The sequence below is a fragment of the Cyrtonyx montezumae genome, unplaced genomic scaffold, assembly GCF_038088225.1.
Source record: "Cyrtonyx montezumae isolate F1298 unplaced genomic scaffold, pur_monq_1.0 scaffold_29, whole genome shotgun sequence".
Taxonomy (NCBI): Eukaryota; Metazoa; Chordata; class Aves; order Galliformes; family Odontophoridae; genus Cyrtonyx; species Cyrtonyx montezumae.
In genome coordinates, this window is record NW_027072033.1 from 2,527,660 (window position 1) to 2,554,069 (window position 26,410).

Here is a 26,410-nt window from a genome sequence, read left to right on the forward strand (position 1 = left end):
GTCCTTGACCATCACAAGAGACAGAAAGTCATGAGAACACAGAAAATACTGCCTTCTGGCATATTTTCTTCTTAGGAAAAGTTATTCCCTCTTATTCGCAGATTCTTCCCAAGATCTCACGTTTGATTTTAGTATAAAAATTTGTGGACATATTTGTCTTCCTTTCCTGCCTCATATTAAAATCTTTTCTCATGTTTATGCTAACTATTGCCATCTTGATTCATAAGAGTTTGGCATGCCGTGCTACAGTTACATAACATACATCTTCCAGTACATTCTCCCACTGAAATTACTTGCTGACACTAGCAGCTACTGGCAAGCACCTAATGACCAGTAGGTGCTTCTTGCATTATTCTATTCTGTGCAGAGCAATGGGAGTGGAAGCGTCTGTACTGTTGTCCTCAACATGAAGATGTTTACCACAAGTCACATTCCTGAATGCAAAAATGCAAGTGAGATTTCTCTCTCACATTTCGATCTGAAAAACTCAAAAGTATTTTTGAAAGCTGTACAAATGAATAATACAGAGGGGACATTTAAGCACTCAAGCACAGTACATTTTCTTCTAATAAGAAAGTATTGCATTGCACCCTGTCAATTTAGGAACATGTCTTCAACCCATTTTTGAAGAAGAATAGGAAAGACAAAACCATACCCAGATGAATAATGATAAAAAAAAAAAGATTATTTCAGAGAATCTCAGAAATCACTATTTCTGGTCCATAAAGAATTTTGTGTAAGGTTATTCCCAACATTCTTACTTCTCTCAAGTATGTCCTTGTATTAACAGGACACAAGACATAAAGCATGGCTAGCACACCTGTATGAAGGACAACTCAGGAGAAGGAGAACACAGGAATCTCCCAGATGAATACATATGCTCAATACCATAAATATTGATGTGTTGTCTCCACACTGATGAAATTCCAAAGAAGTCTTCATCTTTTAATTTAACATAAGGACTGGAATAAATTCCATAGAAAAAAGATTCAACAGCTGGGTATGAAAAGATACGCAGGAAGTCTAACCTCATTAAGAACTCAGATCAGGTATTTCAGAGTTCTGGCCCAAGCCCACCACCTATTAAATACATCAGTGTGATTATAGGCAGTAAGAAACATCTTTTTCTCTTCATGAAAGTATTTCCATACCAACAAACAGCCTTTTCTGCTTATTTGTATGCTTTTTTAAACCTGAATGTTTGAGAGCAAAAAGAAAGAAAAACACTTTAACTTACTGGAATTTTTTTTTCTTATTTCATGTGTACATCTGAAGGAGCATATTTCTGTGAATAATGGGAACAAGTATGACCACTTTAGTTAAAGTGTTTGCACTGGTTTCTCTACTTACTGCTCTTAAAAGTGATACTTGATGTCTTGATTTTTGCTCACTCACAGAAATTTAAAGAAGTCTAAAAAGACAGTTTCTTCTTTTTTTCACATTGCAAGAGTTTAAGACAGGAGTGAGTGTTGCAGAAACAACTGATGAGTTAAGTTCATTTGTAATTAAGTAAAGTAATGCTTATTCTAAAGTTTATTTTGCTTAGAATCATAGAATAGTTTGGGTTGGAAGAGATTATAAAGATCAGTTCCCCTCCCATGGATTGGTTTTCACCCACTAGATGATCAGACTGCCCAAGGCCCCACCCAAACAGAGCTTGGACACCTCCAGAAATGCGACATCCACAGCTTCTCTGAGAAACCTGTGCCAGTGCCTCATCACTCTCTGAGTAAAGAATTTCCCTCTGTCATCTAGTCTAAGTCTCTACTGTTTGTAAATTTCCTCTGTGTACTGGAAGGCCACAATAAGATCTCCCTGAAGCCTTCTCCTCCCCAGGCTGAAAATGCTCAACTCTTTCCACCATAGGAGAGGTGCTCCAGCCCTCTGATAATTTTCTTGGTCTCTCTTGAGACCAGTTCCAATAGCTCCACATATTTCTGGTGCTGGGAGTGCTGGTGCTCCAGGTCTGGAAACAGAAGTTCAGTAGGGCCCTCACAGTGGGTAGAGTAGAAGGGGGCAATCATCTCCCTCACCCTGCTGCCCATCCCTCTTTTGATGCAGCCTGGGATAGAGTTGGCCTTCCAGACTGCAAGTGCACACTTCTGGCTCATGTCAAGATTTTGTCTGCCAGGAACCCAAAGTCCCACAGTCTGTACACGTCTGAGATTGCCACTACCTAAGTTCGAGGACTTGCTGAAATCCAAGGCTTACTTTTAAGACTTGTTTCTAATAATCTAATATTTTGTTGTAATATTTTCAAGTTTTCCAAATCATTTTAGTTTTTTTGTTGTTTTTTGGGGTTTTTTTTTTTTGTTTTGTTTTGTTTTTTGTTTTTTCCATGGCACTCCAATGCCCTTAGACAGATCATATTACTATTTATTTTCTAATTTAATTAAATTTATTTTTTTATTTCTTTTTTTTTTTTACTTCTATATTTGAGTAAATGGATAACACTTTTGATCTGAAATTTTATACCATCAAAATTTATTTTCTTATTCTTACATAATAGCCATTCAACCTTGAGCAGAATAAAAATTCTGGCAGATATTCTCTTAAAGTGAGAAGATTTTTTGCATCCCATCTACCTAAATCCTGTGTATATTGCTGATTAGTAACTATCTAAGATCAGTAGTAATAGAATAGTATGCTAACATTAAGATGGTTATAGCTGTTGCAATTCAGCAGCCAAAACCTGATTCAAGCTAAAAATCTTTCACTATGCTGCTTCAAAGTATTTTTAAGTTGCCATTGCCTTTAGAGATGGCAATTTTCTGTTGTTATTTTGAACACATGTGGTGATCTCAGCTCTTGGCTCAAATGCTTCTTCGTGCTTTTTATAAGTTCATATACAAAGCCTTCTGTGCTTTAAAACAGATGCCCAAGGGACCATGTCATTGTCACTGAAGACTGGGCTAGAGAAAGCCAGACGCCTGCAGCAGGGCTGGTGTTTAAGGTGATGTGCAAAGCTGGGTTACATCTGTTGGGAGGCTCCAGAGAGTATCTCCCCTTGAGCCACAAACTCCCTGGTGAGTTCACAAACAGGCTGCCCCAGCAGCTAAGAACTAGTCAAGCTGGTTCATCACAAAGGCCTGCTTTGCATGCCCTTTTCCAGTCAACAATCCCATAGACTAGCAAATGGAGCAAATCATGGGAATAAGTAAAATAATATAGACAGGTTAAACCTCCTCTCCCTTACCTTTTTTAAAAAAGAGGAATCTTTTCATCTGCTTAAGTCTTTCCCGGTCAAATGTTTTAAGACAAAAGGATGTTTATCTTCAGGATAACTAATGAAAGATGGTTGCAACCAATTTTAAGAAAAGCCAGACACACTCTCACACTCTCACACTCTCACACTGTTTCTGCTTCCTCCCAACACCTCATATTCTATACTGGGAAGCAAATATTGTCCCATGAGGAGTTTGCACTTCCAGGTTTATGAGAGCAAAGCTGAATCTTCTCCATCAAGATTTGTTCAGATGAGTACTGTAACTGTCGTCAGCCGTTAGTACTAATAGACCTTAATGATACATACAGGATAACCTGGATTAGGTCCTTTCATGGCAATACCAGGGTGTTAGGAAAATTTCTGCTCCTAAAAGCTTACTTTATCATTTTTATCCCAAAAAGAGACAGGAGAGTCTTTAGCTCTCTTTATTCAAATAAAGGGAGAGTCCATTATGCCACAGGGCATACCTCTATGGAGCCTCTCAGTGTGCTGAGAGATGCAGCCACTCTTTTATCCCTGTGCCCTGATGTAAGTGAGCCTTTCCCCCTTTCTCCAATGGCAGAGGTAATCAGGGTTCACATTCTTCTTGATCCACTTATCATCCATCCCCACAGTAGGTATCCTCCTTTGTTTGCTTTGTTTATACATACTTTATAATCTGGGATCTGAGTTTGTTGTTTTGTCCAACTGGAATTTTGTATCTTGTAAAGTCTATCACTCTTTGTTCTGTCCAGCAAACAAAATTTACATGCAGGTGCTAAGCAAGCATTTCTTGTCATACACTTGCAAGATAAGTTTGTTTGACCAGATCCTTGTTACGAAACTTCTCAGCTTTTTCTACATCTTGTTTTGCAGATACTCCCTATCCTTACTTTGTTCATCCCAAATTTTATTTTTCAAGGATACTTTATCTTTGTTTTTCCTCCATATGACATGCACAATACCTTTGTAGGTTTAGTTTCTACTAACCCCCGTGAAAAAAAATAGCACCATAGTCACCATATATTAACTAACCTTACAGATGTAGCATACTCAGAATTGAAGTTAAACTACTTTTCCTTACATCTCCAGTAGAATATCTTGATTTCCCCCTCATGCTGAAGGAAGTCTCATTTTATGTTCTGAGGACAGTAAGAACCTAGAAATTTTCTTCCTGAAATGAATTTCTTAAAGAATGAATTTGTTAAACACATTTTAACATATTTTGGTCACTGAACATGTATCTATGTTGTCGTTCAAAACCCAGGAAGAAAAGTCTCGTACTCCAACATGGTGTTAGAAAATGGCATTCCATTATTCCTCAAAATGTGTACCAGGTAACTTGACAAACAAGCATGCTCTCTCAGAGTTCAGGATCTACATTTATACAGTTAAGACATACATATTAAGTACAGTGGCATACATATTAATTCCTTTTCAAGGACTCATAGATATGTGCTATTGTCCCTCAGTGTTATTTAGGGTAGTCGAGAGCCCATATGCTTCTTCCATTTTTTCACTGTCAATTTCATCACTGAATCCCTTGACTCACTTTCATCCCCTTTTCCCCAGTTTGCAAGACTTCCATTATTTATTAGGCCATAGAGAACCACTTTTAAAAAGCAGTGCATTTGGAACCCAAGGAAATTGTCCTTGCACAATTTGAGGCGAAAGATACAAGTATTTTGTTGTGACTGCAGTACTTCTTCTGAGGCAAAATCATTGAGGCAGAAGATAAAAGTATTCTATTATGTCCCCAGTGCAAATTATTTAGGAAAAACAAGACTGTTCACCCAACTAAAGCTTAAAAGGAAAGTTTTAAAACTATCAGTTATGGATTCCCTTTGGTAAACAAATATATTCATTCTTAAAATAATGTACTAATCCCTACTACTAAGCAAACTAATCTATATCAATGACATGAACACATGTAAGCAGCATTTAATCAGAAATATTATACTATTATATTTTATGAGGGCGTGTTATGACAGTATGAAGGGAAATGTCTTTAAACTGAAAGAGGGTTGGGATAAACCAGTTACTAGGAAAAAATTATTTACTGTGAGGGTGGTGAGACACTGGAACAGTTAGCCCAGAGATGCTGTGAATGCCCCCTCCCTGGAAACATTCAAGGTTAGGGTGGATGGGTCTTTGAACAATGTGGGCTAGTGGGAGGTGTCCCTGCCTATAGCAGGGGGGTTGGAATTAGGTGATCTTTGAGGTTCCTTCCAACCCAAACCATTCTACGATGCTACAATTCTATGTAACGTTCAAAGTTCTGCAGAGTAACATCATCAGATATAGACCAAAAGCAAGACACCATTTATTTCTTATCCTAACCATTCTGTTTCTCACCCCAGAATCTTCTGACATCTCCTATACCTTGGAGATGCCTGCAGTCCTCCAGGCAGCCTCCATTCATTCACCTGTGATGAATGAACTACAAGCTTCATCACTGTTAGAAGTGTCATCATTACAAACAATGCTAGAGAAGAATGTTTCTTTGCACTATCATCATTTGTGTCATGGTGGAAATTGTCAATTCTTAGTCAATTTTCTCATGATCTGGGCTGTGACCTTGAATATAGCTTTAAAATATGATTCCTGCTCAAGGCAAGAAGGTTCAGGATACAGCTTCCCTAAAGAAGTATTCCCTCAAAATTAAAAGCAAATATTTATAGTTTGCCAGAACTAACATCATCTGTTATTTAATGGAAGAATTTAAAATTAAGCATGTACACTATTTTCAGCTAACAGGTTACCAGGCCAGCTGCAGGGCCAGGAAGGCAGCAATGCAGTGTGCCATATTCAAAGATTTTTTCCCAAACAAGAAAGGCTGGAAAAGATGTCTCTAAATCCATGCCTAGTGAGAGGAACATAAAAACATCCTTCAAGTGAAAGATTAGCAGCAATCCAAACAGCTTGGAAGGGTAAAGAAAATACATGCTCTGCATCAATATCAGGAAGAAACAGAGTACACTATTTTCCATGTGTGATTCCTGAATTCTGGTATCATATTTACTCAAATTATTGCACTGAAAGGAGAAAAACAAGCTCTCATTATCTGTGTTTCACATCATTGAATGGCCATGCATTAAGAGCACACATCAGCTGGATGCAGCCAAGGTTAGTAGGAAGAAGCAGTTTGAGCTGAATTCCTGTTGTGCTGTCAGCTTAGAGTCTCTTTCCTAAAAGTAGCCAGCAACACAGAGGCCCAAATCTGTGCTGTCAAATGCAGTTTAAGAAGAGATGTTCCAAACAGTTCTGACTATGATGAATACCTTTTTCTGCCATAGCACAAAACCTCAGACCAGAAGTATTGCACATTCTGGATTGAGCTACTGCTGTGTTTGACCTAATAAGAAAAAATTTCACCATGAATCCAGAACCTCGAGAGTTATCTTCTCAACAGCACAGCCCAAACACAAATTTGGGAGTCATGCATTAAATCACATACTCCTCCAGATCTTGTCTACCTTAATGCTTTCATTGCTATATCTTTTTGTCTTGCGGGACCCATAATTGGAATGGGGGGAGGCTTATTTCAATGTGCAGGTATGATGCTGCACCTGATAAGCAAAATGGCATGTGCATAAATGTCCAGCAGATAGAAAGGGGAAAGGTGACATAGTTCATATCCATACTGTCTGTATCTGTAGTGGCAGCTTTTTCTATAGATTTGCAATAAAACCTTTCTGTTTCTGATTTATTAGTACATTTACTACTCCAGATTTTTAACATTCTTGTTGGAGCATAAATATAAAAAAAAAAAAAAAGAATAAAAAAGAAATATTCCTGAGACATGCTAGGGCAGATTGTCTAGTCTGTACAGGAACAGTAATTTATTTTTAGGAAGATTGATTTGTTTATGCCTATGCATTAAAATATAGTACCAGCTTTTGCTTTTTTTTTTTTTTTTCTGAGGTATTGTACTTCAGTGCAAAATGTGGTCACTGCTGTTTTTACCTTTCAGAGAATAAAAACAAAACAAAACAAAACAATGGCATTTCATTGTAGAGGATTTAGCTTTGAATGTTCCACACAGAAAAATCCCCAAAAGAATGGAAATACATTTTGCACCACATTTTGCTCAAGCAAATCAACGTTTTTCTGTCTGCAGCCTAAGTATTAAAGGCAACTTGATGCAAAATAACAAATCAGTGTCTGCTGAATTTTTTTAAAGTTTAACCTCAGATCTTAGTGGAGATTTTTGCCGTTGTTTGAATAGGAGAAATAACATGATACATTACATTTCCTTCAATTAGTTACAAACCGAGATAACGTGATTCCATTAGTATGCCTCAACACAGGGGAGATCCTAAAACAACTCTGAGAAGGGATTAATATATATCCAGTTAAACAGAAGCTACACTGGAATTAATATTCCATAGAATAGATGGAAACAGGTGTGCATAACCCTCCATAATTAATTTGTCAAATATAATGTATGTGATGGCCCTAAGCTAGAGTAAATCAACCACCAATAATAGCACTTCTATCACATGGACTCTGACTTTTTTTTTTTTCTGGTTTTGTCATTTAACCAGTCTTCTTTTCAAAATCCATCAAGTGCAGTACCTGCAGGAAATAATTCCTATCCTAGAAGAACAGTACTGTCCTTGTATTGCATGTGCATATTCACATGTGGGTGTTGTGCAACACAAGTCCCTGAGTCATATGCTTGAACGGCACAGACAAAGTACTTAATCAGTTTCTGAATACCCACTATTTGGCAGATCCTAGCAAAGGTTTTTGTTGGCTAATTCTGTGAGACAAGAAGAAAATCTTTTCTAGCTTTGACCTATGATATGTGACTAAGCCAAGAAAGGAAAATACAATTTCTTAACTGATACAGATTTCCAAAAAATTTGAAGGAAAAAAAAAAAAACATTTTACTGAAACAAAGCAAGTATGTTTAACCTCTCAGATGTTATTTGTTACTTTATGAAGGTAAAAGAAAAGGAATAATTACTAGAAAGTAAGGCAGATACAAATAGAGATAGACACACATAGATATATGTACATACTTACACAAATGAAACATGACACAAACTGAGTCACAGCCATCATATGAGTGGAACTTAGTGCTAGTCGATATTTTGCTTTCATGCAAAGATGAGTAACAGCTTCACATGGTGGCTATAGTGGCCAGGCTATTCAACACTGAAAGGTCAGTAGCTGAACATTTGCACATACGGACCATAGGCCCAAAGTAAAAGATATGTTGCTGAATTGCTCTTTACTTTTCCAAATCTAAATCAAATATACCTGAGACATGTTTTCCCTCTTCTTATTCGACTTGTATGAACCAGGGAGAAAATGTAAGAGGGTTGGAGAGCCTCTCTGCGAAGAAAGAGTTGAGCTTGTTTACCTTGGAGAAGAGAAGGTTCCAGAGTGACCTCCTTGTTGCCTACTAGTGCTTAGAGAGAACATGTAGACAGGACTCTTACACTGTTTGTGAATGAACAAGGGAGAATGGTTCTAAATTGAAGGGGATATTTAGATTACTTGTTAGAAGGAAATTCTTTATTCAGAGAGTGGTGAGGCACTGGAAGAAGTTGTTAGAGAAGCTGTGGATGCCCCATCCCTAGAGGCATTTAAAGCCAGGTTGGATGGTGCCCTGGGCGACCTGTCCACAGCAGGGGGTTTGGAACTAGGTGATTTTTATGATCCCTTTTAACCTAAGCTAGTCTATGATTCTGTGATTTTATGATGCATGCAGAAATTCTATTTGAGATTTTGTTCATCAGTTCAGGGGAAATCAAGTATTTGGAAGCAATAGGAGATTCCCTGGTAAAATATGAAGCATCAGAAATCAGTCCATAATACATAATATTCTTACTGAGATGAGAGGATGAACCAACATTTGAATTCAGGTTTCTAGAACTGCAAAATGAAGGTCACACAAAAAAGGTTAGGAAAAAAATCATAATTCACAATATAATTCATAATAAAATTCAATGTGTTATTTGCATAGCCTGACAACTCAGACTATATTAAAGATTTTATAAAGCAATCCATTTCTAAAGGGTATGTAGAAAGGTATATGAATCTGTAGGAACAACACATTCAAAATGACTAGAGGTAGAAGTGCCTGTGTTTTTATCCTACTGACTTTTTTGACTCTCTTAACTTTTTGTTTCATGATTTTCTTTTTTTCCTTTTTTAATAGCTGCACTCTCAGTCTCCATGGCTTTTGTGTTCTGTTCTGTAAGAAGATTCATAAGAAAGAGGGAGATGGAGAGAAGAAAATCAGTGACCGACTGAAGAGTAATCAACAAGGCTTACTGGTATGAACTTGAATGTGCTAACAGACTTCAGTGAAGTTTAAGTGTTTCCATGAATTAAATACAAAAATAAATCAGTTTATTTAGGCATCATACTACCCTTGAGACTAATGGGAAATCAGACCCTAAACATTGCTTCAGCCCTATATTGAAATAAGGCAAGCAGGCTGAGCACTGACAGAGATCTAAAACTGGTGTCATGTTTTAGATGTCTCCAGCAGTCAGTATGATCCTAGGTTAGAACAGCTAATCTCTGGCTAGTGGTCCTTGTGCTGTTTTAGTATTAAGTAGGAACACTTCCATAAACGTAGATTAAAATCCTACACACAGAAACCTTCAGACTGAGTGCATTAGCAGACTGCATGTGAAATCAGTAGAATAATTTCCCTCCTCTGCCAAGACTACTTCATTTAAACATAATTAGAAATGAATGCATTTACAAAGAAACATGCAGGAAAACAAGTGCAAGTAAAGAAATGGGAGTAGGAAGCATCACTGGTTACTTGTGACATGACATTCACATTCTGCAGTGGATTGCACAAAAAACAAGAACATCTTGGTCATAAATGCCCAAAAATTCATTAAAAAAAAAAAGCACACAGAATGAAATTTCTTGGGCTGAGTTTTCTTTTCTACTCCAAAAGATAGTTGGATATTTCTCAGATAAAGCACTTTAAATTGCATGGATGTGTTTAAAGCAGATCAATTCCCCATGTACTTTGGTTTGAAAAAAAAAATCTGTTGATAAGTACCTTTTCCTGTGATTCAGGAGGAGGCAGCTTCTTTAATTTGGAATCAAGTTAAAATTTTCAAAACACTTAAAACCTTCAGCTGAGAAAAGGAGAATAGAGTCAGAATAAAAGGCTGTACTCAATTTTATGAGAGTGAGAGAAAGACAGAAAATTCTTTTATGACCTCTTCTTCAAAGCACAGTGTGAAATAACAGCTCAATAGGTTTTCATCAATGCAGTAAAATAATTATCTGGGAAAAGCTATATAACCTCTAACAAACAAGATCAGAGATCAAGATATTTTTATTTCTAGACCACAATATTCCCTCCTGCATAAAGTAACTTCTCAGACAGAAAAATAACTTATCATCTTCATTGTGATGGAAACAAATGACCTGTTATTTTAGCACTAATTAAGATTCCTCCATGCAGAGTCTAAGAGGGAAATTCATTATTGAATCCCACCGGTTATTTTTATTTATCTGTAACACATAAAGCCATAACTCCATCCTGAACAAATGAATTACATCTTTACTTCAAGTGCTGATTTAAAAGAGTTGTGGTTTTTTTTCCTTTAGTTGAAACTAAATTCTAGCCTGTTCCACTGACTTGTCTTTTCGCTCTTTCCTGGAATGTGTAATTACCTCCCTTTAACAGAATATACCAGGCATATTAAATCAAACCCTCTGTTAAGATCCAGCTAGCAACCAAAGACCTAGATATGAATAAAATGTTGAACAGCATGTCCTTGGAAAAGTAGCTTTGAGTTCCAGCTATTAATCCATCACAGATACTGCATTAAATAGAGAACTAGTGTTCTCAGAGACCATAATCAAGTCACCATTGCATGAAACAAAGGTGAAAAGCTCCCTCTCTTTAAGCCAACAAGACTGTTGCAATCAGGCTCATTGTAGTCAGGATTCATTCTGGTAGCATGGGACTTCCCACTCAAGTGAGTGCACATATCTGTTGCATATCATGTAGCTGAAGGACATCATACATGATTATTTGATCTTTCAGAAGGCCCTTGCCAAAACAGTATGTGCTTTGCTTTGTTGTTAAACTGGATGTAGTTTGCTCCAGTGGTGTCAATTGGTAAACAGAGTAGGGTCTTATTTTTTCCCCATTGGACTGGGAAGTAACATTTTTTTACATGAGTACCTTGACAAAAGCAAAATAAAACATCCAGACTCTGGATCCTGAAAAGAGTAAGATTCATGGTATAAATGGGGTGAAAGTTGAGAAGAAAGGTATGGTGAAAGAGCAATTCATCTGTCTAGCTTAGGTTGCAAATAAATCTAAAAACTTTTTAAAGTGTTGTTCATGTGATTGATTTTTTTTATAGTCTTCTTCTGTATGGAGACATTTGGTGACCCCACTGGACATAAAGATAAACAAGAATTCAGATTCTTGCGAGACAGAATTATTTTGGGACCCTGAATGTACAGACGCCAGGTCTCTAAGTTAGGAAAGCATCGTGTGAACAGAATTCCTCACTTCAAACATTCTAAATTAAACCAATAATAATACCAAGAAATCTCTCAAGGGAACATTACCATGATCATTTCTTTAAAAGTCATTTTGGAATATTTTTGGTGACTTTAGCTGAATGAATTTTATTGTTTCTAATCATCATTTCCATTTCTTATGGATGAGCTTATGCTGACATCTTCATGCACTTCAAGTGCAGCAAATGATAAGTATTGTGGGAAGAGATAGCTTAAGTTCTTTGTCACTGTGGGATTGTGGGTAGCAGCTAAGACTGTCTGTGACCGAGCTCAGTTTTCTTGTTAGCTCTACTTGCCTTGCAAGTAATGATTTGCCGATGGCCATCTCTAGATTTTCAAGTCACTGGGTGGTGTTCTTCAAGTTGTTGCTTCTGCTCCCAGCTCTTCCTTCTGAAACAGGTCACTAGAAAGCTGCATACACAACAACTCAGAGCATGCTGTTTGGAATCTGCTCTGCTCCCTCCTAAACCAGCAACACACTGATGCCCTCCAAGCAGGGCAGGGCAGAACAGGATGGTGAATAGCACTGCAGGTGGCAAGCAACACACAGCTTATGAAGTAGCACAGTCCTGTTCCTCCAAGACGAGCTGTAGTACTGGATGAACAGCATCAAGTAGCTTGAGTATTGTACCAGAAAAGCAGAAGTTATTATTCTATTTTTCATAGAGCCATAGAATGTCCTGGGTTGAAATCTCAAAGATAATCTAGTTTCAATCCCAATACCATGGCGAGGGTTGCCAACCACTAGACCAGGCTGTTCATAGACACATCCAGCCTTGCCTTGAATGCCTCCATGAATGGGGCATCCACAACCTCTGTGGGTAACCTGTTCCAGTGTGTCAACAGCCTCTGAGTGAAAAACTTCTTCCTAACATCCCCCCTAAATCTCCCCTGTCTTAGTTTAAAACCATTCCTCCTTGTCCTATCACTATCAACCCACATAAACAAATGTTCCCCCTCTTGTTTATACACTCCCTTCAAGTTCTGGAAGACCATAATACGTTCTCCCCAGAGCCTTCTCTTCTCTGCACTAAACAAGCCCAATTCCGTCACCTTTCTTCATAGAAGATGCTCCAGCCCTCTGACTGTGGGAACAGAATGTTGTTTCAGAATAAAAACAAGATAAAAAATTTATTTCATGGCTTCTGCGGTCATATAGCATTACAGAGATTAGAAACAAAGATTGCAAATTAATTAGCAGTATACTGGTATAGCTAGTAACAATTTATGTTTAGCCAGTATGAATATATATTGTAATATTTTGTCGTACAATATGCCCAAGGAAGTGAAGGCAAGTTGGAACTTGCCTGTCAGAAGAGGCATCAGAAACGCATGACAGACACCCCCATGTCCTTTGGACAGAGGCCTTGGAGAGAATCACCATGTCATTACAATAAGTAGAGTCGTGTGACATCTTGGAAACAGAAGGACTAACTGGCTGGTGGCAAGATAGAATAAGAAATAACAAGTGACAAAATGTAATTAACAAATGTAAACCTGGTAATATTGTGAACCTGGAATACCCATCTAATAGGAAAACAGGGCAGGGAGTGCATATGGAGAAGACAAGGTACAAAAGCTGTATAGTATCCCTGTAGATGTGCTCCTGTTGACAGGACACCCACCACTGTGTTAGTATACCATTCTTTTACACAGTGGAGTTTCTTTGGTAATACAGAAATTAATACTTAGGGTGCTAAAAAAGAAAGTGTTTGGACAGCTCATGAAAGCAACACTTTGAAAGTCTTTTGAGTCTGGAAAGTTTTTTCAAGTTTGTAACAAGTGAATCTGTGAAGGTGTCACGGTGTTGTCCGTGACAGTGACCCAAGGGAAACCGAGAAGGGAGAGGGGAGAGAAAAAGAAACTGCGTCAGTGGCCGCACGGCCGCCCGAGCAGAGCCGCGCTCCGGGAGGGGGAGGGGGAAACAGCGGGAAGAGATGGGTCTACAAGAAAACAACGGCACGATCTGAGAAGGAACGGTAACTTTACTAAATATAATAAAATTGAACAATTGAGAGAGAGATAAAAATTTCCAACCCAAAAGCCGTGAGCTTACGTTAAGGAGGACCTGCAGGGGAAGCACACGTGCTGAACCTCCACGGCAGCCCAGAGCAACGCGCCCACACCGACCGCCGCCTGCATCGGTGCGGAGCTCCGCCCCTCTGCTTCTCCCCCAGCATTAACTCCTTCACTGCTGCGTGATGCGCTGATGTGGAATACCGGCATCAACACCACAAAACCACAACAGAAGGCCATTGGATGGTAGAGTATTCTGAGAGCTAACCAGCTCAGCCATTCCATGCTCAAGTGAGTTAATGATGAGACATTGCAATTTGCATTATATGTTTGCATATTTTGCATCCAACAGAAACCAAAATAAGGGGAAATACTATTAAAGTAGTATAAACATCTCACACTTCTGACACAAGGACCTGATTCTTAGCCTATTAAAAAGACTGAATTGAAAGCATAAGAAGTGTGGTTTTATTACCACTCACAGAGTAAAAACAGAAAGAAAAATGAAAATTTCTCCTCTTTCTGTGAAGTCTCCATCAAATAAGTGAAGTGTCAATGTCAACACACAATCAACACAAAGCTGCTGATCACAAAGGCAACAATCTCATGGAGGTTCTTCCAGTTCACTTGATCTCTAAACAAACTGCTCTTAGCAGTGTCCCAGCCATACCTCCACAGCTAATCAGAGTAAAGAGACACACAGTGCTAACAAGCCTTGAAAACTGAAGGAAGGATAAGGAAGCCAGAATATGTATTGAGCTAGCAAATGAGAATGCAGTTTGGTTGGCTGCTGGCAATATGTGTTGCCACCCAAGAAACATCCCCAGCAACACACAATGGCTACCTGAAACACCCCGGCTGATTCTGATTAGGAGGACAAAGTGATTCAGAAGTGGGAGTAATTGTATTACTGGCTATCACCACAAGTCTGCCATTATGATCTATGAAATACTGACGCGCATCAAATACAGAACTTGACTTCCAGGCAGGATATAAGCCCAGCACATGGCAGGGTTAAGCACTGTGCTGAGGGCATCCACTCACACCGGAGCAGACCAAAGCCCCTTCTGTCCCAGGAAATTGTTTAAGGCTTCAAAAGCTCTGCTATCTAAACTGACTCAGCACACTCAACACACAGCAAAGAGCTGCGAATATAATCTCCCAGATACTGTTTATTGTCCATGATTTTGACTTGTAAACCTGCAGAGGCCAGAGTGTGGCTTGGACAGCTAGACTTTACATGATCTGGAGATCTATGTTTCAATTATATTTCCTAAATGCCGTTTAGTATTTCCTGCCTAAAAATTGTGCATAGAAGAGGGATTCATTTTGTTACAGTTATAAATCATGAGAGCTTTCATTCTGACGACAGGACAAAAGCACATTCTTAAGTCTCGTCTTTCAAACAAGAATCTGTGTAGGAAAGCGTAAGATTTACTAAAGCCACAGCACAGTTCCTCTCTATTTGCAGGTAGCACATCACATGCAAACACATTTCCTATGAAACACAGGACTTGGTCCTCAACTGAATGTGCTTTCTTTCTATTTATGGAACAGATACCCTAATAACAAAAGTGATAGTTAACGGTTTTTAAAAATAATCAGCGATTTTGATTGCTAACAACAGTCCTGTATAATCAACATTTTACTTCTAGTACATATAATTTTGTCTGGATTTTTCAGTATTAACACTTCAGTCTGGAATAGGATTTTACCTTTGAAGAATGTCTCTGACCATACTAACTCATCTTATGCAGTGAATCACCCAAACTGGATACATTTTGCAGGAGACTAAGCTTGAAGCTTTGACACAGTAAAACAACAAATGAAACCCAGCAAAGAAAGGGCATTCAACTAAAGGAGCCGGATGAGAAACAGGCTGAAATAACCACACACACAAAAAAAATAAATAAAAATAAAAGGTTATCTTTTGTTCAGAAATGACAGTTTCACCCTATAAATCTGTTCTTTAGAAGCACTTGTAAAGGCAGTCTCCAGTTTAATTCTGACTGGAGTGCCTCCCCAGGCCTCCTGAAATAATCAAGTATTGATCAGACAACATTATGCCAGTTAGATCTCCACAAAGTCAAGCCCAGAAATGTTAACTGCCTACACATAAGTGCTTGATTTCCTCAGTATGATATACCTTGTCAAAGCATAAATAAACTACTGAATTCCATCCCAGTAGCTTGAGCAACAAACAAACTTCTACAGCAATTTACATCCTGATTGTTCCCAATAAGTATTTAGTAGAATTTTATTTATTTATTTTATTCTCACTGGAGATTTGAACAAGTCTCTATGTTTGTAAAGTTTATGAAATTATACTTTTTATGGGTTGAATTATGTAGCTGGACCTAAATCACAACAACTCTGACCTAAAAATACTTACTCGGATATAAAATGGGTACTCACTCTGGACTCTTGAAAACCAAGGAGCTGCGATGCCATCCACTGGACTGATAGTTCCTTAAAGCATTTGGACGCTGTCAATAACTTGTCCATAACAGTAATTCCAGGGGATGCATGCAGCACAACTCTCAGAGTCTGTCACTGAGCAGATGTTGAGGGGTGTGTTACTTCTAGTTGGTAAATTCATGCTTTACAAAGTAGATCTGTTCTGTTTGGTTTAATCACTAATGCAAGGGCAGCTATTTGTTACAGTTGCCTTAATTCTAGTTACAGGTTTTATCTGCTAAAGTAGTAATAATACTTCTTCGGAAAAAAGCAAGGAGTGAAACAATAATTACACTGATGGAGAAGGAATTCTTCCCTGTGGAAATTTAGATTTCTTTTCCTACATCACCTATCTTACAAGCCTACCTATAAAGCATGCATTACACACACTATTTGCCCCTGTAACTGAGCTTGGCTTTAAACATTGCCCAACTTTTAGTTTATCTGATGCTTGGTTTCTGCTAGCCCCATCACATGTAAAAGCCACAGCATGCCCCTCAGAAAAAACCTTATTCCAGGTAACCTTTTGTTTTATTTTGGTAGTGCCCTTTCCTGGTTTTAATTGGGCTTTTGGGGATCTAAATGCACCAATGTGACTCTCCAATTGGAAGATTGAGCTTACTGCTCACGCAAATCAGAAAATAAATTTTTTAGCAGATCTCTCCAGTGATTCTTAAATGATAGAACATGAGTTTCCTAGAGTTGATTCCGGTGCTGACAATGCAGTCTGTATGGCTAATCTTCCCTTTTAGGTGGATCTGGAAAATTAGCATATGTATCTAGCCTTCTAAAAGGGAGATTAACCTTAACATCATTAACTAACAAACATGGTTAATCTCCCTCCTGGAGTGAATTAAAAACAGTATGGCCAGCAGAAGGAAGTGATCCTCCCCATCTCCTCTGCCCTGGTAAGGCCACATCTGGACTACTTTGTCCAGTTCTGGGCTCCCCAGTTCAAAAAAGAAGACAGGGATCTACTAGAAGGAGTCCAGAGGAGAGACACAAAGATGAAAAAGGGCCTAGAGCCTCTCCTGTGTAGAGAGAAAGGCTGAGTAACATGGGTCTGGGGAAAAGCAGACTGAGAGAGGATCTGATTAGTGCTCATAAATATCTAAAGGAAGTGGGAGGCAAATGGATGAGGCCAGGCTCTTCTCTGTGGTGTATCGTGACAGGACAAGGAGTAATGGCCTAAAACTTGAACTCTTTGGGTTTCCTAAGGAAAGTCAATGCCCACATTTCTGGGCACAACCCCACTACTCTTCTAAACTCTTTTCCAAGATCCTCAGTACGTTTACAGTGGGTCACAAAACAAGGATTCCTTCCATATAAAGCTATTGAATTACTCAACTCATCCCCCCTCCTCATTCCATTACATAAGAAAATATACTACCAAAGCAGCCAAGATACTGCAGAAAGGTATTCGTGTTTCAAGAGAATCCAGCAAAAAGTTGTTTATACATAGACATGCACAGACCCATGCACACAGGTTTTATGTACAATCTGGTCTTTCCACTTCCTAGGTGCAAATTATTGTGTGTGGGAACAATGTCAATATGTGCCACTTTGAGAACAATCTTTTGTGTAACCCAGATTAAAATGTAACCGGCCTGCTTCACTATTCAGAATGTGCAGCCCTTTCAACAGGATCTGATAAAGATCAGATTTGCTGAAACATGCTTTCAAAGTACTTACAAAAACATCTTCCCCACCACTGGCATTTGGAGCAAAATGAAATCACAGAACAAACTCTGTAAATTCAGTTGCATTTGAGAATGAAGTATAGAAGAAATCTGGACATACCATATGTAGTTTTATATGTGCAATAATCGTTTGTTTTTTTGTTGGTGGTGGTTTTTTTTAAGGGTTGAAAAATGGTTGGAAGGATGTATGGTAGAATATCAGTCACTCCATTTGCTTTACTTGCACTATAATGCTAGCCCACCTTATGGCTTTGTTGGTAAACTACTTTGCTAGCCTTTCAGCTGTGAATAGCTATCCACTAGCAACAAGTGTCTGGAGCAGGATGGAAGTGTGACTGACGACCCTTACTTAGCTCCATGGTGGCATAACTGCTTCTTATCACCAAGAAGGTCTTGCCCTCCAAGCTACAGTTGGGGGACTGGCATAGAGGAAAAAGGACTTTAGAATCTTCCTTTAAATTGTGGAGAAATGGGTGATCAGTCTTTAGTGTTGTTAAATCACCACACTTGAACATACACTACTCTCATACACTGCTGAGAAAATTTCATTTTCTACAGATTGGTAAGTAACAGTATTTTGGAAGTGCTGTATGTGTAATCAAGGCTCAAAGATAGCATCTTTTGACAACAGGCTGCCATTCCTGCATGGAACAACATACTGGCTAGAAGAGTTTATCCATGCATCAGCTGAATCTTCTGGGAGTTCCTGAGAGCTTCTATCAGCAATAGGCACTATAGTTGTCCTTAAAATCCACATACCTAAAATGAAGCATGCCTATAGCAAATAAGCCCAAATATAACTGTATATTTTACTATCACTCTGTTTAGCTTTAGAAGCAAACCATAAAACCCAGATACCTTGAACTGATCACAAACCTGATCTGCAAGACTAGTGTTTAAGATGTACTACTACATGCAAGGGCTCAAACTTGCACATTTTAGATCCTTGAGATCCACAAACTCTTGAGACTTGTTATCAAAGTAGGATGTGGCACCTGAGTGCAGAAACCATATTAACAAATAACAGAAGAATTCGCCATCACCTACAGCAGAATATTTTGAACCTAAAGCTAGAAATGACTTTTTTCCAGAGCAGTTTATTTAAGTTTTTTATTTTGCATGGCACCGTGCTTAGCCATGTTTACTCCTCAGGTCTGTCAAAAAACCTGATTGTTGGATGTGCAGATCAATTGTGCTTAAACACAGTTTGCAAGAGCAGTGCAAATTCAATGAAATTGCATAGAGCAAGACAATAAACCATAACTTTTCCTCATGACATTTTTATGTTTCTTGCTCTCTGAGGAAAAAAAAAAAAAAAGCATATCTTTATATGTGGCTTACTGAAAGGTAATCAGTAAGCAAGCAGTTGTGTCTTCATTGGTTTTCATAACAGATTCAATACACCAACTCCTGGTTTCTTACAGAGATAGTAGTGTCTTAAATGCTTGTTGGAAACCTACAAATGCTAAATAATTTTACAAAGGCCAGAACAAACTTTCAGAATGTGACAGACATAGGCAATTTTTGCCCTCTCTGAATAAAGATTCTGTTGAGGATATCTTTTGGAGGTACAATTTTTGGAGGCATATATTGCTATGAGTATGGTGTTGGAGGCCTGTTTTTACTTCAACATTATAGCATACATATTATGAGAGTCAATAAAAAAAATTATTTAAGAGGGCTGGAGTAGCATAACTGTTCCCACTACTCTATGATTTTGCCTGGGAATACATCACTGCAGACATTGTAAATAAACTAGAAGTTAAAGCAACTCTCTCCTGTTGGAACAATTTGTATTAGGCTGCTGAACAATAATCACAGACTCAGCAGCTGTTCCAGGGCTGCTTGAATTTGTTTAGCCTATGCATCCCACAATGTTTGAGACTTGATTCTCTAGTGCTATCTAGTGGCTAGTACTGAAAATAATTAATGCTTACCAGTGCAGCATCACAAATCTCTGAGGACAAATCTGGGTCCTTTTTCTATGTCTATTTTGACTTCAAGGTGTACGTATGGGACTGAGTATGAAAGACAGACCCTCACAGACTAAGCACACCAAAATGTGCTCAGCAGAAACCAGCAGCTGACTGCATAAACACTTCATTTATTTATTTATCTATCTACCTATCTATTTTTTTATCTTGAAAAGACAAAAAAAAATGCTCAGGCAGACAGTGTTATCTGGATTGCTGGTGGTAGCTACCCACAGGCCTATTTGTGCTAAATGGGTGAACATTTCCCCTCTCAAATTCTAATTCACTCTTGAACTGGAATTTCAGTCTAGGATAGCTCGATACTGTTTTCACTCCACAGAAAAGTAAATAGGCTGCCAGGTGCTAGCAAATATCTTTGTCTCCTTGATGCTTGTTGCCTGAGATTCGTCTTGGTTCATCTCCGTGACACTAAGATGGAAAGAGTTGAAACTTTGAGGCTTGGTTAAAGAGCTTTGCTGTTTTGCCCAGCAGATTGAAGGTTTAAGTTCAAATCTGAATGTCTGTAATATACACAGCTACATCTATTCACACCATCAAATGGGTTGAATTCAGTTCCTTCATGTATAAGGAGCAGTCACATTAAAAGACTTTCGGCATGTGCCTGAATAAAAAGCTTTTATTAGTGAGGAAGTCTGAACTGTTTTCATACTTCGTGGTGTGCTCTTATTCCAACAAACACATCAAACAGGAGATTTAGATTCGATATTAGCAGGAAGTTTTTCAATCAGAGAGTGGTGAGGAACTGGAACAGGCTGTCCAGGGGGGCTGTGGTTCCCCCGTCTCTGGAAGCATTGAAGGCAAAGCTGGATGTGACTCTGGCAGCCTGGTCTAGTGGCTGGCAACCCTGCTCATGGCAGGGGGTAGAAACTCTGTGAGTTCTGACGTTCTTTTTAACCCAGGCTGTTCTATGATTCTACAGTAGCCACAGACCTAAACAGTTCTTAAATTCCAATAGGATTTCATTGCCCTCAGAGTGCAAACTGATCCACAGCAAGCTGAAAGAATATGACACTATAAAGCATAACACTAGACATAATAATAGTGACAATCTAATCGTGAAGAAACAGAAAATCTCTATAGTTCTCCCTGACATAAGTTGCAACAAGTATTTATTTTGTTTTTAAAATCCACTGAGACCTATGGATTATAAAAGAATTGTTAGAGTAGGGCCTATCATACATTTTTCCATTGGAAAAAGGCTTGAAAAAAAGACATCTGCAGGCTAATAATTAGTATTTATAAAGTACTATTCTCCAAATCTAACAGTACAGATATACACACATATATATATATTCATGTATATGAATACACAAGCACACACAAAGCCTTTGACAGCTTTCTCTCTGGTTTTTCTTCTTCCATCTCTATCATTTACAAAAAGTTAAGCCTTTCCTAAGAGGGACAAATATCAGCTGTAGTTTGGCAGAAACGAAAGTTAAGTTGTCCCTAGGGAGATAAGGCACATACTGAAATAAGAGCATGCTTAGTCATAATAGGAAGTACAGCTCAGAGCCAGAGGTTCCCACCTTGTTTGAAGTAATTTACTTTCCTGGAAAGGAGGTATTTACACTTAATGGAAAGGTTTTGCTAGACAGGCACAAAACTTAACACAAAGGCAATCACTGCTGTTTCTGTTACGATTGCAGCTGTAAAAGCTTCAGAAGAGTTTGTCCACATTTTTGAAGGAACTCGCATACATGATGCTGTTACTTTTTTACTTAGAACGAGTTCTGCCTCTACACTAAGAAATTTGAGTATACTGATGTCTTAGATGTCTCTTGAATCAAGGAATTGAATTGGATTGAATCTAAACTAGGTATCATAGCTTGAGCAAACAGGAAACTTTAGGAAGAAACTCAGGGACCATAAAACTACAGGTACTCCTGAAGAGAGCTGCTGTTTGCAACTCAATACAAGGGTGGTCCCATAAAGATAAGGACAACACAATGGTGGGTGGGGTGGTTGTTTACAACACAATGGAGGGTCCAGAGAAGATAAGTGGAATTGCTGTTTGCAACTCAGTGGGGGAGCCTGTGAAGATAAGGAGGCAGATTTGCTGACGACATAATGTAATCCCTTTAACATCTGGAAATTTACCACCGGAGATGTCACTCACTTTGGAATTTCTGTCCATCTTTGGAATGTAATGAATATTAATGTGTTATGCCTTTAAATGTGTAGTCGTTTCTCTCTTCAGTGTGCATGTTTGGTGGAGAGGTCCCTCATGCACCCAGTGCTGTAATAGAGGGAATACCTGCTTGACAATATTGCATTGTTGTGTCAAGTTACTCTGTCGGATTTTCCGGCATCACTCTATACAATGTGTATGTATGCAACAGAACTAGATTATAGGCTAGTCTGACCTTGACAGACTAGAAAGCTGGTGAAGAGGAACTTGATAAGGTTTAACAAGAGCTAGTGTAGAGTATTGCACCTGGGGAAGAATAACCACATGCATCAGTATAGGTAAGGGAATGACCTGCTGGAGATGAGCTCTGTGGAGAAGGACCTGGGTGTCCTTCTCTGGAGATATTCCAGACTTGCCTGGATGTCTATCTGTGTGACCTGCTGTAGGGAACCTGCTTTAGCACAGGGGTTGACCTCAAAGATCTCTAGAGATCCCTTCCAATCCTGTTACTCTGTAAATCTGGAGAAAAGGCAGATCCCCTTCAAAGTCTTCAAAATACTACCAAGACATTGAAGGCTAGATTTTAAAACTACAGAACAAATGAAAAAAGGAATGGCAACAACAACTTTTAAAGAAAGCAACAAACAAACCTCCTGAGACTGAACATGAAGATGGTCAGATTTGCGGTGCACGCAAGAATGCCAAGACTTTGAAGCAATCCTACCATTGTCCTAGAACATGCTATGCCTAAGTGTAGCTCTCTAACCAACACAGTGCTTAGAGAACAAATCCACTAGAACAGTATTATAGTTTTGTCTGATTGAGATCTAAAATTCAGAATTTTTCATACAGGCAGAAATCTACAATAACCTTTCCAAAATGCTGCTGGGCCTTATTGACATTATAGCAAGATGTTATGGACTTGCAAGAGAAATTATGGAGTCTATGCACACTCATTAAAGAATTCAGGAGATCAAGCAGTGAACTACACAGAAGGGAGAAGCTGCAGATGTAGCTGTTTTTATCCAGTATTTAAAATCACCATGGAAGAACACTAACATACTACATTAAATGTGTCATACATTTAAATCCCAAACTACTGAAAGTGAAGTAGTTTGAATCAGGCAGTGGGTTTGGATTTGCTTGTATTTCCTATGATAATTCTAGCACCGATACTTCCCTTTGCTACTTGTTTTTGTATGTATCCAGCAAAACCAAGAAAAATTGTTATTTTTCTTCATTCATTCAAAAGAAAAAAATACCAGAAGAATAGCACCCTCTTAGCCCTTTGCAGGTACTTTACACTTGGGATGAAGTACAGGATCTGGGAGAAAGAGAACAGTTGGTGTGAAATTACTAAAAAAGCTTGACAATGATTTAACAGTATCACTATTAACCATCTTCAGATCTTGGTGACAGTAACAAAGGCTAACGCTAATCCCATGCCTCAATCTTTATCATCAGCTGCTTTTGTAGACTCCAGCGAATGCTTTCTGTTTTACTCATTAGGATTGTATTGATATAATGTTGCTGCACAACACTGCCACTTCTACTTCCATCAGACATATTTAAATATTCACATTCTCTGAGTAAGGAACAATTTTTTTTCTTGTCAAACTGAAACACATCTATGACAGTTTCAGTCAAAGCAGAACAGCTAAGGAGTAACTCATTTCATGTTAACTACTGAAGATACTACATTTTTATAATGAGAAGTTTTGACTGTGGTGGCTGCAGCATGCCTGTAATGAGAAGATACTTGAAAATACAGCCAACAGAGGCCTTTAATTTCGCTTAGTCTAAATACTCGTGCAAGATGCCCAACACGAAACTCAGGCTCTTCTGTCTCTACCTGATGTGCTGTAGTGTAAACTTGACAAAGCATCCTGAAGGTTTACACTTGGATCTCTCAGTAATGCACATCTGTGGCTTTTGAGGGTGAGGGGTATAACAAAAAGCTATGAAATCCCACCAAACTGTGATACTTTGTTGACCAGTCCTAAGTCTTGGAAGTGTACCACAATCCACACAAATACTCATGAACAGTATTTCCTCTGGAAAGTACATAAGTACAGTCATTCTCCTGATGGGGTAAAAGCATGCAATTGCTAAGGTATTATGTCTTTCAGCTGTAATGCATCTCCTCTTCAAAGTATATTCTCAACTAATCATAATCATTGGTGTCAATGTTTTACGGGCTGGTTCGGCCCGGTTCCATGATGACTGGGGCAGTGGACACCCGGACCCATATCCTGGGGAAGGAGAAGGGGGAAAGGGAAAAAAGAAAAGGGAGATGGGCCTAGAAACAAAACAGCAGCAACAATCTGAGGAGGAAAACTTATTTACTAAATAAGATACTGGAATGCAAAATAACACAATATAATACAATATAATTGGAATTGAAGCTAATAAATCAAATAAAATGAGCAAGAGAGAGGGTCCGATAAACTGAAGGCCTTACGCTAACGCTGAAGGTACTCAGCGAGCACCCTCTGCTGAGTTGATCCCCACAAGAAAGAGAGTGTCTCTTGACATGCAAACAGTTTTTATTTTTCCCTCTGAGCAGAAAAACGTAAAAATACAAAGCAATGCAAAGTCCTCTGGGGAACTGACCATGATCTTTGTCCCAAGTATTTACAAGAGAATTTTTGAAATGAGTCCCATTATCGGACTCAATTCTCTCTGGAGTTCCATGTCACATAGGACTTGTTTCTTGAGACCTAAGATGGTGTTTCGGTAGCATGGGGTACTGCATATGTTTCAAGCCACCCAGTGGTTGCCTCCACCATGGTGAGCATATAACACTTACCATCGAAAGTTCGTGGCAAGGTGATATAATCAACCTGCCACACCCCCCATATTTATACTTCTGCCATCATCCTTCCCCTGAGAAGTTTTATCATCTTGGCTTGTTTAATTGTGGCACATGTATCATAGTCATGGATAACCTGTGCAATAGTGTCCATAGTGAAGTCCACCCCTTGGTCTCTAGCCCATTTATATGTTGCATCTCTTCCTGGATGGCCCGAGGTCTCATGGGCCCACCGAGCTAAAAATAATTCACCCTTGTGTTACCAGTCCAAGTCTACTTGAGCCACCTTCACTTTGGCAGCTCAATCTACTGGTGGTTGTTTTGTTGTTTTTCAGTAGCCTGACTCTTGGGTGCATGAGCATCTACATGACTCACTTTTACAACCATATTCTTTATTCAGGCAGCAATGTCTTTCTACAGTTCAGCAGCCCAAATAGCCCTCCATTGCCAACCATTTTGTTCCCATTGCTGTAACCACCCCCATAAAGCATTTGCCACCATCTATGAGTCAGTGTTAAGTTAAAGCACTGGCCACCTCTCCCGTTCAACAATATCTAAGGCCAGTTGGACAGCCTTTACCTTTGCAAATTGGCTTGATTTTCCTTTTCCTTCAGTGGCCTCTGCAACTCATCATGTGGGGCTCCTCACAGCAGCTTTCCATCTGTGATGCTTTCCCATAGTATGACACGATCTGCCTGTGAACAGGGCAAATGCCTTTTCATTTCCTGGTAATTCACTGTATGGTGGGGCCTCTTTAGCATGTGATACCTCCTCTGATGGTGATGTTCCAAACTTTTTACCTTCAGGCCAGTCAATGATCACCTATAGGATCCTAGACGGTTGAGGTTCCCCATCCGAGCTCGCTGTGTAATCAGTGCAATCCACTTACTCCAAGTGGCATCAGTAGCATGATGGGTGGAGGGAACCTTTCCCCTAAATATCCAGTTCAGCACTGGTGTCAACGGTTTGTGGGACAGTTTGACCTGGTACCGTGACAATTGAGGCAGGGGACCCCCAGGCCCACACCCTGGGGAAGGGGAAGGAGAAGGGGGAAAGGGAAAAAGGAGAAGGGAGATTGGAAAATAAATGGGGCTCACATGTTGCCTAGGAAAAAAACAGAGGCAACAATCTGAGGAGGAAAGCTAATTTACTAAATAAGATATCAGAAAGCAAAATAACACAATATAATACAATATAATTAGAATTGAGGTTAATGAATCAAATGAAGGCGGACGGCTGCAACAAACACCCACTGCCGAGCTCAATCCCGAAGGGAAGAGAGAGTCCCGTGGCCGCAGACAGTTTTTATCTTTCCCTCTGGGCGGAAACACTTAAAAATGCAAAGCATCGCACAATCCTCTGGGGAATGTAGTTCTTCTTCTCTTCTGAGACAGGTATATCCATAACTATCGATAATCCACAGAGCTGGAGCATTAACTCTTCAACTCCCATTACACTACATGATGTCATGATGTAGAATATCAGCAACACAGCAAAACCCACAAAACCATGACAACTGGCAACTGAGGTGCTAGGAGGAGCTACGTTTCAATACTGATTACTTCGGAAGCA

The 26,410-nt window shown here is 39.0% G+C and overlaps 1 protein-coding gene across 1 annotated transcript in view; it reads right to left on the bottom strand.

Moving 5' to 3' along the window:
• Positions 1 to 24,217: 24,217 nt before the first annotated feature.
• The window catches only part of LOC136051220 (multiple PDZ domain protein-like), a 43,916-nt gene continuing 41,723 nt past the window's right edge, over positions 24,218 to 26,410 (bottom strand). Inside the window, exon 21 of the mRNA XM_065740550.1 lies at positions 24,218 to 24,278. Coding sequence (XP_065596622.1) covers positions 24,218 to 24,278 — 61 coding nt within the window. The remainder of the gene's footprint in view (positions 24,279 to 26,410) is intronic.